At 38.4% G+C, this 13,266-nt stretch overlaps 2 protein-coding genes across 2 annotated transcripts; one reads left to right on the forward strand and one right to left on the reverse strand.

Annotated features, from left to right (window-relative positions):
* The first annotated feature begins 1,160 nt into the window (after positions 1 to 1,160).
* RINT1 (RAD50 interactor 1) lies at positions 1,161 to 11,246 on the forward strand. Its single transcript, XM_010135990.1, has 13 exons — positions 1,161 to 1,337; positions 1,496 to 1,737; positions 1,908 to 2,081; positions 2,159 to 2,308; positions 3,443 to 3,599; positions 5,260 to 5,370; positions 5,562 to 5,787; positions 6,376 to 6,513; positions 7,247 to 7,446; positions 8,627 to 8,841; positions 9,487 to 9,667; positions 9,756 to 9,874; positions 11,008 to 11,246. The coding sequence occupies exons 1-13, from the start codon at positions 1,161 to 1,163 to the stop codon at positions 11,222 to 11,224; spliced, it is 2,307 nt and encodes a 768-aa protein (XP_010134292.1). The 3' UTR covers positions 11,225 to 11,246.
* An 859-nt stretch (positions 11,247 to 12,105) lies between these two features.
* On the reverse strand, positions 12,106 to 13,159 carry LOC104488698 (EF-hand calcium-binding domain-containing protein 10-like; the record flags this gene model as incomplete). The annotated part of the gene is made up of 3 exons (XM_010135991.1): positions 12,106 to 12,142; positions 12,667 to 12,751; positions 12,995 to 13,159. Coding segments are annotated over 3 exons (287 nt in total), but the record flags the coding sequence as incomplete, so codon positions are not given.
* Between the last annotated feature and the right edge of the window lie 107 nt (positions 13,160 to 13,266).

The raw sequence follows: 13,266 nt of genomic DNA on the forward strand, positions 1-13,266 counted from the left end.
GCACCGGTACATTGACGGCTGGCGGGGAAAAGGGCTTGCTTGGTCGCCTGTCCTGGGCCGTGGGGCGGCAGGGAGCCTCGCCCGGAGCCTTCTAACGCTGCTTGAAACGGCCTGGCCTTCTGGCGAAGGTGGGTGCAGAGCTGCGTGCCTGAGCATGGAGGTGGTTAGAGGATACTCCCCAGTGACCTGTTCCTCTCTCCTGTATCCTGATGCTTTCCTCTAGTAAGGAAAGAGCTCAGCTTGGTTAGTATCTTCTGCGGTATTGTTTTCATTGCTGCAAACAGCACGGTGCTTCTTACTACTGTTCTTCATTAACTTCTGCTGCAGCAACACACTTGGTCTTCCACCTTGTTCTTCCTGGTGCTCTCTATTGCTGCTCCGATTTTGGCTTTTCAGTTGCATCATTTTCTCACACTCTCCTGTTGCCTGTTTAATAGGGTTTTCCACTTAACTAAAGCTTGTATCCAATAAAGTGCAATTAAATTCAATTTTAGAATACAGTTTTTGAAAGTGGTATCAAAAAGTTGAGAATTGAGCTAGCTGAACGCGTGTCATTGTTGCCTTTTTTGTTTCACTGTATGTGATCACCCTCTCAGTTTCAGGTCTGGTTTCCTCTGGTTGCTGCCAAATCTGTGGATCAGCAAGTGCCTCTACTGTTTTATGATGTGGATTCTCTTACAGTGATACTTTCACACCTCACGAATAATTGCAAGACCGGAGTGGATCCTAAACTGTATGAAAAGGTGGGGTGGAATGTTGTTCTCTTCCTTTGTGTTTTACAAAAAATATTTTTCCAGTATTTTCCATCAAGTTTTTTATATCATATATGTAGAGACTATGTATATATTGACCTGTTTCTGATCAAATTCACACTGTTGAGGAACGAAGGAAGAAATTAACAGGTATATTTCTCTTAAGTAATTGATGTATGATCAATCACCTGTGTAAGCCAGTGTTATCACATCTCAGTTAAGACTGATGCCAGCAAATTTTCTCACTTGAAGCAGTATGCTTATTGAATGTCTTACTAAGTTTCAATTTAAATTGAACTGCTAAGCTTTATGTGAAGTTTTGTGTCCTGAGTAGATCAATAGTTGCTTATGCTATCTTAGTGGTGACTAATTAAAAGTTGTGTAATCAGTATTGCAGAGAAGGAAAACATGGCAACCATTGCTGTTAGAAAGAAAGAAGTCACTAGAGATCTAGATCATTGTGATATCCCATACTATGTTTCTGAATTTGTGGAAAGAGAAGTTGGAACTGACTATGATTCTCTGAGGAAGCTGGATGACCTAATTGATAAGCTGTCTGAAAATAAGAAGCAGTTAGAAGAACAGGTAAGTGTATTTCCTTTTTTTTTAAATCTTTTGAATATGCTGTATGACTGATTAAGTATATTTAAGTAAATTAAAGCAATGTATTAATGTCTCAGATGATGCTACTCTACTTAGTGCATTATTTTTATATCAGACTTAATACTTCTCTGTGAACGTAGGTACTTACAGTTTCATCAGAAGTCCCTAAAAGAATTCAGAATGCCTTAAAGAATGCAGAAGATTCGAAAAAGTCTCTGAGTCGCCTTCTAGAAGAAGAAACTCTTCTATCTGATTCAATCAATAGTCACTTACTGAAAGCTCAGCCATGGATGGAGGATCTTGATGTACTCATAAGTCAGATAGAAGAGATTGAACGACACTTGGCCTATCTTAAATGGATTTCACGAATAGAAGAGTTAAGGTGAAGATTCTGAATACTGCATATGTGTTCTGAGCCTGCTAACCTAGTTTGTCCTATTTTTAAAATGTTTTAGATTGAAGAAAGTTTTATCTTAATTTTTCAATATACAAATTATTCTTTTCTGTTATCTTTCATGAATTTTTGGCCTTGAATTTTCCTGTATTTTATAGTGATAGCATTCAGCAATATCTGATGACCAACAATGTTCCAGAGGCGGCCAGTACTCTAGCATTCATGGCAGAACTGGATATTAAACTTCAGGAGTCATCTTGTTCTCATCTTCTTGCTTTCGTGAGATCCACTGTTAAATTCTGGCATAAAATTCTGAAGGACAAATTGTCAAGGTAAGGGATGTAGTGTCGCTCCCTCGTCTTTGCATTGTACTTTAAGTTCATGGTAAAGTGCTTGTTTTGCCTTGCAGTGACTTTGAAGAGGTACTTGCCCAGCTCCGCTGGCCATTTGTAGGGCCACCGCAGTCTCAGGCGTTTGGTCTTGCTGCACCAGCCAGTGCTCCTGATGTATATAACAATTTGGAGATGTTGTTTTGTCAGCTTCTGAAATTGCAAACCTCGTATCCTTTTCAACAGCTGTGGTGTGTTTTAGTAAGAATAATACATGTCAGAGATCCATGTTCTCAGATAGAATTGTTTAAAATGTTCTCCCTGAAGAGGAGACAATTTGAGTTTCTGTTACTTTGTCTTAGCATTGCAATGTATTTTTTTTTGTTTGTTTGGAAGATGTCAGGTGCCAAAGTTGTCCTTTGGCAGTAGCACGTTGTAACTCCAAGTCGTTCAAGCTAGTGATCTCATGGTAGCTGACAGCTCAGGTTTCGTGAGGATGGGACCTTACCTGCTTCGGTAAGATTACCCATGTTGATAAAAAAAATGGTGATGTTTATTTTCTTTTACACACTTAATGCTTTTCCTTTCGTAATCTTATTTAAAATCAGCCTGATTCACTTTAATGTTTCACATCCCAGAACAAAGAGAAGGAAAACTAAAAATTCACATCTCAGAAGGAGACTTTGCAAAAAGGGGAGACTGCAGAAGGATTTCCACTGGCAGTGGTAGTAGTCTGCCTTTGAGGTTAATCAGAAGGCACTGCTGCTCCTCTTGTTCCTTTTTTTTTGTGAATTAAGTAAAGCACAGCTGAAACTCAACCAAGCAATTTTTTCCTAGAGTGGTCGAGACTGCCTTTTTAAAATTATGGAGTCGGAAGATCTAAGGCCATTCTACCCAATCCTGAGTAGGTAATGGTTTGGGTCTGGCAGACTGGGTCACTTAAATCAGTGATGTGAAAATGGTAATCATTTATTGCATTTATTGATCTTACGAGACTTTTATCCTCCTTTAACAGGTGTGAATAAGCCTGTGTCTTGGACAGCCCTTGCGTTTGGTACTGATAATAGTGGGTTTCTGTGTTCTTTTTTTTAAATTATATGAGTTTCCTAAATCAAACTGACATTAATAACTTGTATTGTTATTGAATAAATAATCCTTAGCAGTGTGAGTTGTATTAAATACTATATAAAGTGAAATATTTGGAGTATCCCTCATATTTGAGGAATTGTATCGATTGCATAATACTGCCTTCAGCCAGTGAGGCAGAACTAAAATAAAAGTTTATTTTTTATAAACCCATTCGGTTGAAATTATGATGTTGAGCGAATTCAACACTTAAATTCATCCTTGACTGTCAAACTTAGAGATGAACTCTTAACCAAACCTAAACAATTGCCAGAGAAGTACTCTTTACCCTCATCGCCGCCCATTATCCTTCCGATACAGATCATGTTGAATCCTCTTCAGAAAAGATTTAAGTATCATTTCACTGGAAATAAACAAACTAATGTTTTAAACAAGGTATGGGGCAAAGCGGTTTGATTTTTGTTTCTAATATTTTTTTTTCCTTCAACAGATGGCTGTATTTAAATTGTGTAGCTTTACACTTTCTGAAATTAAGGTTCTTCAAAACTGCAGTTCTTGTGCCAACCTAAGTGTGGACAGACATCAAGATAGCACTAGGAGACCTTGCAGAGGCACAAGCACTTTCTCTGGGCCAGGCGGTATTTCTCCCTTGTCCGGATACTTCAGAAAGCGTTACTGCAATGTTAGGCTGAATCTTGCCATTTCAGAAGTTGTGACTAATTTCCTGTGTCTCCTTGCAAATGGTTTTGCACTCATTCTTATTACTAGCCCAAAGGCTGTACAAAGCTGTGACTTTGATTTTTGGCATTGTGTTTGCTGCCTTCATGTAACTGAAAATGTTGGATCATGCTGTTAGTATATAAAATGTGATTAGTCTAAAGGCACTGTTAGATAAATGGTTTTCTGGGTTTAATTTTTTAATTGACATATAGCAAGAGATGTCTGGTTTACCAGTTGGAAACTGACTCACTTCTCGTGTGAATTATCTTCAAAGACTGAGGATTTTGATCTGAGAATTATCTTTGGAACAGGTTTCAGTGCGATAATGCTGCTGTAATACATCTGGAGCTGTTTTCTAACAGTTTAGTTGCACAAGTCTGTGTACTTGTGTACTTAGGTAGATGTGAATATATTTGCATCCTTGTTAGTTGCTACTACATTACTTTCTAAAGTAATGTTATGTATGTTAGTAGGGAAGAGTTTTTTAGAGATGAATGAAATGATTCAATAAATGGGAAAATTATGTACAAGTGGTGAAATTTGTGAACAACAAGGTGAACAACTATTTTTTCTAAAAAACTTGGTAAGTTTACAGGTAATCTAGTGTTAGATGAGAAAGATATTCCAACAGGACCTTGCTCAAATTAGGACTGGGGTTTTTGTTTTGAGTTTGTTTGGTTTTTTTTTTTCCAATAACTAGGATAATGGAATAAAGAAAATACCCATGTAAAATATTTGAAAGACATAAACCTGGAAGGGATTACAAGTATTTCAGAGGGCGGACTCAGAATTGGAGAGGGAGTGTAAAAAAAAAAACAAACAAACAAAAAAAAAAACCACAAAAAAAAAAACAACAACAAAAAAACAAAAAACCCAAAAACAAAACAAAAAATTGCTTAAAGGCATTTAAGTGTGAAATGAGAAGGTGATAGATTCCTCCCCTCCAGTGTGGGTTGAGATTGAGTACAATGACAGGAAGAACAGTGCTACTGGGAAGAGTTTTGTCAGGAGTGCATCCTTCCTCTTGTACCAAGAAGTGAAGACCATGCAGAAGAATAGGAGGATTAGGTGAAGCAGAAAAGATGACCAGCTGAGTGAGAAAGCAGAGGGGGATAAAAATCGGAAGTTTTGCTTGAGAAGCAACAGAACAATTAGTGTATTTTAGTCAATTCAAATCCAGAAATCCTTCTCTGATACTGCTTTTATGAAAATCAAAGCTAAGGAAAACACAGTGAAAGACTTGTGTGGTCTGAGATGAAGAGAAGGTAGGGGAAAAGATGTATTTTTAGTAATATATTTTGTCTCAAAATATTAGTACCACTTGAATAAATGTTGTTTGGATGCATTTAATGCTTTCTTCTCTTTTTTAAATAAGCCTGAGTGGTATTTGACTCAAGTACTTATGTGGATTGGAAATCACGCCAAGTTCCTTGATGACAAAATCCAGCCAGTACTGGACAAGGCAGGATCTTCAGTGAATGCTGGGGTAAGCACTTCCGTGGGCTTATATATATGAATATGTAAGCAAACTTCTGACAGATGCTTGTGCAAGCCCATTTCCACTGATTTCACTAAGTACGTGGTGAGACTTAGTCTAATAGCAGTTTGTTGCGTACATGTTTGCACATGGTAATGCTTCCTATCTCTGACATTTTGTTCACTTTTTTCTTCCAAAAGCTTGAATTCTCTCGTGGTCTAGTAATGCTGATTTTGGAGAAGCTGGCTGCTGATATTCCATGCCTGTTGTATGATGATACACTCTTTTGTCACCTTGTGGATGAGGTACTTCTATTTGAGAGAGAGTTATACAGTGTTCATGGTTATCTCAGCAGCTTTCCCAGTTGCATGCATATTCTGTCAGAAGAATCCTGCTTCCAAAGGTGGCTAACAGTGGAAAAAAAATGTAAGACTTCCAATGGATTTTAATGGCATTTCTGTTGCGCAATCAGAAAGTATGCGTGTACTTACACAAATAGCCTTCTTAAACAGGCTAAGTCACTTGGACAGGGCTACTGCACAAGACATAGGTATTTTTATAATCCTGATTATTTTGACTAAAAATTGGTTAAACACTAACAGTGCTTCTGGAGTTTATACAGCTCTTGCCCCTAAGCTGTATGGAATCCAGTAGGCTTATTTTTAGACAGATGTTGTATTTATGTGTGTACAAACAAGGATGGACTTTAAATTGAAATAGGGGAAGGGTATTAATTTTTGAGAAATGAAGAGGAAATACACTGGAAAGCAGCAAGTCCACTACTAAAAAACAACCCAAAGCCCCCAGTCAGCTCTGACATAGCTGTTTACAGCATTGCAAATGAAGATACGTTGAAGCTGGTTTTGTGTGAAGCCAGTCATTTTTTATAACCTGAAAATGCAAAATTTAACTTACTAGAGATAAGGTTTTTCTGTTTATATATTTTAGAGGGATTTTTGCTAGAAATTTTTTTATTTTATTAAAAACTTAATTTACAAGTTTTGTGCATCTCAGTTGCTCTTCAGAAAATGGACTCCATGCTTTCATCAGAGGCTGCGTGGATATCGCAATACAAAGACATCACTGACGTAGATGAAATGAAAGTTCCAGACTGCGCTGAAACTTTTATGACTCTCTTGTTAGTTATAACAGGTAATTATTAATCTGTGGGCATTGCTCTTGTTTGTAATCAATGGTAAAAAAACTTCAGCTAACAGATTTCTTTACTAAATATCAATTGTCAGCAGTAGTCACCGAATAACGTTGCAAAGATGACGTTTGCAATTTAATAAAAGCTTTCTTGTTCTTTTTGTATTATGGACACTAACTCAAGCATGAATAATCTTGCTTTAGTGACATACTTACAAAGTAGTAATTTAATAAATGCATTTGATATTTAGCATATTAGAACTCGTTCGTACTTGAGAGAATGTGATTTGTTCCAATGCGTAGTAAAGAAATCCTACTATTCCTTTTGAATCCGTGACAATTTAGAAGCTATTAAGTAACATCAGTTTTCTTGGAACAGAAGAGTAAGTTAGTTTTCAGGAGACACTTAATTGCATATTCAGTGGCTTTGTCTTACTCTGTGTGAGTTCACTTTAGGGGCCGCACTGTATGGTGTGGTATAATCACATATTGCTTCTACTATTAGAATACAAAATGCTGGTGGAATCAGGAGGGGGAAGAATGTCGTTTCTTTACATGTTTGGCTTTTGCAGTGAGTAGTTTCCCTGAAATAAAAAAAATAGGTCAGCTGTTTTAAATACTACATGATGATCTCACAGGTGTAAGGTTGTGTGGTAAGAGGACTGTAATGTTTCTTTTTGAAGAACTTTTATTCAGTGTTGGAAAACTTAAAACCGTTTTATTAATGTCTTTCCAGACAGGTATAAGAATCTTCCAACAGCTTCCAGGAAACTACAGTTCCTGGGCCTACAGAAGGAGTTAGTTGATGATTTCAGGATACGATTGACTCAAGTCATGAAGGAAGAGACTAGAGCTTCCTTAGGCTTCCGCTACTGTGCAATCCTTAATGCTGTTAACTACATAGCAACAGTGTTGGCAGACTGGGCTGACAATGTAGTAAGTAATTATTTTTCTTTAAAAATTTTAAATGGACTTTGAATGTTTGTTTCATAACTTTTTATTTTCAGCACTGTTTATGTAAGTGTATTCAGAAGAATTAATGACCGAAAAAATAGAATGAGATGTAAATTCAGATTTAATAAAAGAAGTATTAATAAGGACAGGTTATTGTTTGAGATCTAAGCTGCATTAATTATAAACTTTCTGTGGAAGTACAGTAATGGGAAGAGAATAATCCAAACAGACAAAAAACTAGTCTCCTTTACTTGCTTTGTGTTCTAAAAAATAGCGAGCTGATTTTGGAGATCTCTGAGCCAGTATTGTCACTGCCGTTGAAGTAGCCTGTGTGCAGTAGCCTATGCACAATGCCTGAGCTACTCACTCCCATGCCAGGTTAGCTTGAATGGGTTCCGGATGGGTATCTGCATCAGAAAGGCCACTGGCTGACAACTGGGAATGACTCTGCTATAGAATAGCCTGGTGGCAGCATGGTTGTTCTGTAACATTTCAGCTTTTCTATTGTTATTAGTACAAAAGGTCAAAAAACCTGTTCCTTGTCAAGCGTATAAGAACAGGTATTGTGTATGAGATGGGCAGCTTCCAAATTATTTTTGTCTTCACAGGAAACTGTGGCTCTAGCTGAGGATAATCTTGACTTGATAGGACGGCAGCCTTCATGTTGTATAGCCACATCTAGCTAAGTGTCTTGATCTGCTTGAAAGCAGAACCAACAAGTTGTTATCACTAGGGCACACTAAACTCCATCCATTTTCTTGCTGTTGTCAGCCCAGCAAATTTATGATTTAATGAATGATTATTTCTAAAACAAAAGATTCTAGTTTACTTCTAAAACATTAAAAATGTTAAAATCAGGTTTTTTTAAGCATTCTGCTGTCAGTCTTGGAATATCATTTGGTATTTCTCTAGATCTATTTCCATTACCTATCTGCTGTTGTATTTGAATCCTGTATCAGTTCCATCACTAGGATTAATCCACCATGGTTTGGGTTTTTTGCTAAATCAGGGCCACAGGGAAATACAAAGTGATTTCAAAGTTGTAAGTTTATAAATGTGTCAGGAGAGTGTTTTCTAGAACCGTGCCTAGTAGAGTACCAATGAGAAGTTCAAATGGTAGGATTATGTTTTGTAGTATTCATACCTGGTTTTGTTTCTCTAGTTCTTCTTGCAGCTGCAGCAGGCTGAACTGGAGGTCCGTGCAGAAAGTGATGCTGTCAGTCAGCTGCAGCTGGGGCAGCTGGCTTCTATGGAGAGTTCCGTCTTTGATGAAATGATTAACCTCCTGGAACGTCTGAAGCACGACATGCTGACTCGTCAAGTGGATCACGTCTTCAGAGAAGTCAAAGATGCTGCAAAGCTGTACAAAAAAGAGAGGTGATTCTGTCTGTTTACTCTCTTCCCATGTTACAGTTTTATTTCCTGTTAAAAATACAGAGGTAAATGAAGGCAGGAATAGCTAACAGGAAAAATTATTTTCCTGAATAGGAACGGCGCAGGGTAGTAAGTTTTGGAAAATTGTCTCAATGTTTACTTCAAGACTATTTTAATGCTTATGTTTTCTTAGTGGGGACATTATCTTTAAAACCCTAGGAAGAATTCTGGATGGCTCTACTTCGGACAAGAATTATTTTCTTCATAGGAATGTTAAGGAGTTAATACAAAATGGCCTGTAATGACTGTCCGTCTTCACAGACTCGTAGGGCTCCTGGAACGTTTGCTCCGGAGTAGAATTTCTGAAGTACTTTATAAAAGGAATACAACAACACAACGATTTTCTAGATTAGATGGGGTTTCTTTGAATGGCATATTCAGAGATTTATACCTAAAGCGTGAGTTTAATATTAAATGAAATTTAAACAGAGCATTAGACTCTGATTGCTTGTGGATTTGAAATAGGACAAGAGAACTCTTCTCTGAACCATTGTAAATGGGTAAATTTTTTTTTAGAGGATAATTTTAAATTCAGTTGTAATAGGAATAATTTCCTTATACTGACTTCAGTGTGATAATTTCTTTCAGGTGGTTATCTTTACCATCTCAAGCAGAGCAAGCAGTAATGTCTTTATCAAGCACAGCTTGCCCAATGTTGCTGACCCTGCGAGACCGCTTGCTACAACTGGAACAGCAGCTCTGTCACTCACTGTTCAAAATTTTCTGGCAAATGCTTGCAGAGAAAGTGGATATATACATATATCAGGAGGTAGGTATCAGCAAAACGCGGCCTATGTGATACAGTGTTGGTGTCAGTGACTGGCTTACACAGCAGATACACCGCTTTGTGATTGCAGATAATTATGGCAAATCATTTCAATGAAGGAGGAGCAGCACAGCTCCAGTTCGACATGAGTAGAAATCTGTTCCCTTTATTTTCACACTACTGCAAGAGGCCAGAAAACTACTTCAAGCAGTAAGTAGGCAAACTTCTGATCTGTTGGTGTTTCAGAAGTGAGCATCCGGATCAATGCTTGTGTGTTATGTATCCTCAGGACTTTTTCACATTTAGTTTTGGAACAGCTAAGAACATTTTAATTCTGCAGCATGTACACAGACAACGGACTGTGGCATGCGCTCAGCAACAGATTGTGTGCAGTCGGGATGTCTAGATACATTAACTTACGGAAGGAATATAAGTAGCACAGACTTCCAAAACCAGGGCCAAAGAAAATAGTAAAGATATAGTTAAAAACCAATAAACTTTATTGTTAGAAGACTACTCAGAATTGCCTTGCAGCAGTCTAGTTGCTTTCATCAGTGAGAAGAAACTACCTTCTTTATGGTTAGTCTTGTTTAAACAGCCCACAGTCTTCCAAAGAGTCCAGCGCTGAACTCCTCGGCTAATGGGGGCAGAAATCGTAATGTTTTTAAATCAGCGTGGAGCATGGCATTCAGTCATGAACACCTGAAGACAAAGATTATATATTGGCATTTTTGAATTGGAATATTCACATAGCATCTTCAGGCTTAAGAGTTTTTTTGAGCATGTCACCTTCATAAAGGTAATTGATACATACATATTATTCCCAGCATAAGAGGACAAAGGAACATGCACAGTGGCTATCTGTCACGTTTAGACTAGAAAAAAACATGACAAAGAGAGGGTATCTGTTTGCTCCCTTATCGTATTAATTAGGCACCATGCTCGGATTCTAGCAACTGTCTGTTAAACTGTGCTCGTAACATATACTGAGCAAGAAGCTTATCTTAAGCGAAAATGTAGTTGGGGAAAGCTAGACAGATTAAGTGGTAAATTCTGTGCGGGTGAAAAACTTCAGAACCAAAAGCCATGCTGAGCACTGGGAAGCAAAATACTGATGCACATACCTAATGGAATGATGCACATACCTAATACACATACCTAATGGAAAAGGCTTAGACAGTAAGAACAAGTATATTTGCCTTCATCCACGCACTGCTTCCCAGTTCAATACTTCTCATCCTTTTCAGAAGTCCGTGGAGGGTTTTTTTGTTAATCACTGTGTGCACAAAATTAAGTATCTCATGGGTGCTTCTCACATTAATCCATGTAACTTTTCCCTCTAGCATAAAAGAAGCCTGCATCATCCTGAACCTGAATGTCGGTTCTGCCTTGCTTCTGAAGGATGTACTACAGTCAGCTTCCGAAAATGAAATGACGTTGCAGCCAAACCAGCCATCTGCAACAGCAGCACTCAATGAACTTGGAGTTTATAAATTAGCTCAAAAGGATGTTGAGATTCTTCTCAATTTGAGAGCTAGTTGGCCAAATACAGGAAAATAAAGACTTCTTCAGAAATGGTTAATAACTTGGTCTAGATTAGTTACTTGGAACCAAAGTGAAGCAAATACGCTGTAAAATATGTGTGTTATTTTTTTCAATGCTGTATACCAAACAGTCAGTTTAATCTAATCTTATGCCTTATTATATAGTTAAAAAAAAATTTCAAAATGCTACCATGTTTGTTTTGAACTGTGCAGATTCCATTTTCCACAGCCACCTTGCCTGTGCATTCAGAAGCTAACAGTGTCTTCACCTCTAGTGAGAATGTCTGCCTTAGTCCATGTTGTGTAAACACTTGTAATTACACCTGTGTACAATGTGGACAACTCTTCCTTAGGCACTGGCCCACCTTCACTTAAACATGGATGTTTTACATCTATAAAACCCAGGTGAGGGATGTTCCGTATTAAAATGTGTATAAACAGAACACAGAAGGAATATGTCACTTTATCTTCTTTATTCATACTAACTCAGGTTTTTTTTTTCCCTTTAGGGTACCAGACTGTCTCCTAATTTTTTTTTTAAAGTTTCTCCTTAAAAATTTATTAATACTGTGTTACAAGTTTGAAACTAGCATTTTATGTAGAAGTGCTGCCTTTCTTCAACTGTGGACAGTTGTCATTCCTTGCTGAAGTTTGTCTTTCCTTTAAAAAAACCCACAACACAAGCCCAAACAACAAAAGCAACTTAAGAACAGCTCAACTCAAAGTTAATTTTATTCGGTGGTAATGAGTCAACAAGTAACAACCCCTTACTGTAAGCTACGATTTGAAGGAGGAAATGCCAAACGCTATTTTAGTTGTGTAAAAGACATCTCTACTTCTGTTTTTAACAAGCAAGATGCCTATTTTTAATATATATAGCAGACTACTATACACAAATTAATACTCAGCCCAGCTGGCCAGCATCTTCTTCTTCCTAAGACAGAAAAAAAAGAATTCTAGTTAGTTGATAATGAGGATAATTAGTTCTAATTACCTTATAGCGATTACAACAGTTACCAAAAATTGCCCGTTGAACCTTACCTTGATCTTGAGAAATTATTGTAATTCTGAGTTAGTTTGTTTCATGTACAGCTGAGGCACTACCTCTAGTGAAGACGACAACACTATTTCACACTTCAGTATTGGAACCCCGGAGCTACCTGCTTGACCGCCTGTCTGACCTGAGGGGTAGGTAACCTGAGAGCTCTGCTCTGATGGGAGCCTGGACCTGAGATCTGGGCGGGAGATGCTGCATTTGGTTCAGGTTACAACAAGCCAAGCAAGATTGGGCAGTAACCGATCTTTTTAAATCTTGCAGAGTAAAGTAAAGGGTTGTTGAGTGTAAACCAGCAAGTCCTTTAATTTATACAGTTTTGTAAATAAAAAAATGAATTGCAGTAAAATATCTCCTGTGCCTATCCCCTCACCCCCCCAAAAAACCCCTTCAATTAAACTTACACTTCTTCCTTGAAGACCTCCAGGGTGATATTGACATCACCTCCACCCTGCAGATCTTCAGTGCTCAGTCCCAAAGTTCTAAGAGCTAAAGTTAAGGAAAGAGAATTTTACGTACAAGTCTTGGAAAGATTAACGAAGCAGCCTAGATTTAAAAATAGATAAAAATGTAACCAAAGTATGTAACGTCTTTAACTGTCCACGTTCCAGGTTGTGTATTGGCACACGTGCAGGTACTTTTAAAGTACACGTGTGAGTAGCTCTGAACCTTGTTCAGTAATTCCGTGCCACCAACCACTTGAGCAGGCTGTGCTGTTCAGGTGAGACGCACCTTCTCGGTACTGCGCGGGCGTGATGTGGCCTTGGCCTACAACATCCAGCAAGCTGAACATGGCGGTCAGGTTGCTCTCGTCCATGAGGTACGGGTACTCCCCCTCGGCGCGTCTGCCAGCCTTCACCCTTTCCAGCGCCTCGATCAGGAACTGCCGGGGTCTTTCTGCAACGAAGTAAGACGGCCCGCAGGCGCGGGCCCCTCAGCTACTGACCGAAGGGCGCGAGCTCCCTTCTCGCCCCATCCCCGCCCCGCTCTTGCCGGCGGAGGCG

This window comes from Buceros rhinoceros, unplaced genomic scaffold (genome assembly GCF_000710305.1).
Source record: "Buceros rhinoceros silvestris isolate BGI_N320 unplaced genomic scaffold, ASM71030v1 scaffold18435, whole genome shotgun sequence".
NCBI lineage: Eukaryota > Metazoa > Chordata > Aves > Bucerotiformes > Bucerotidae > Buceros > Buceros rhinoceros.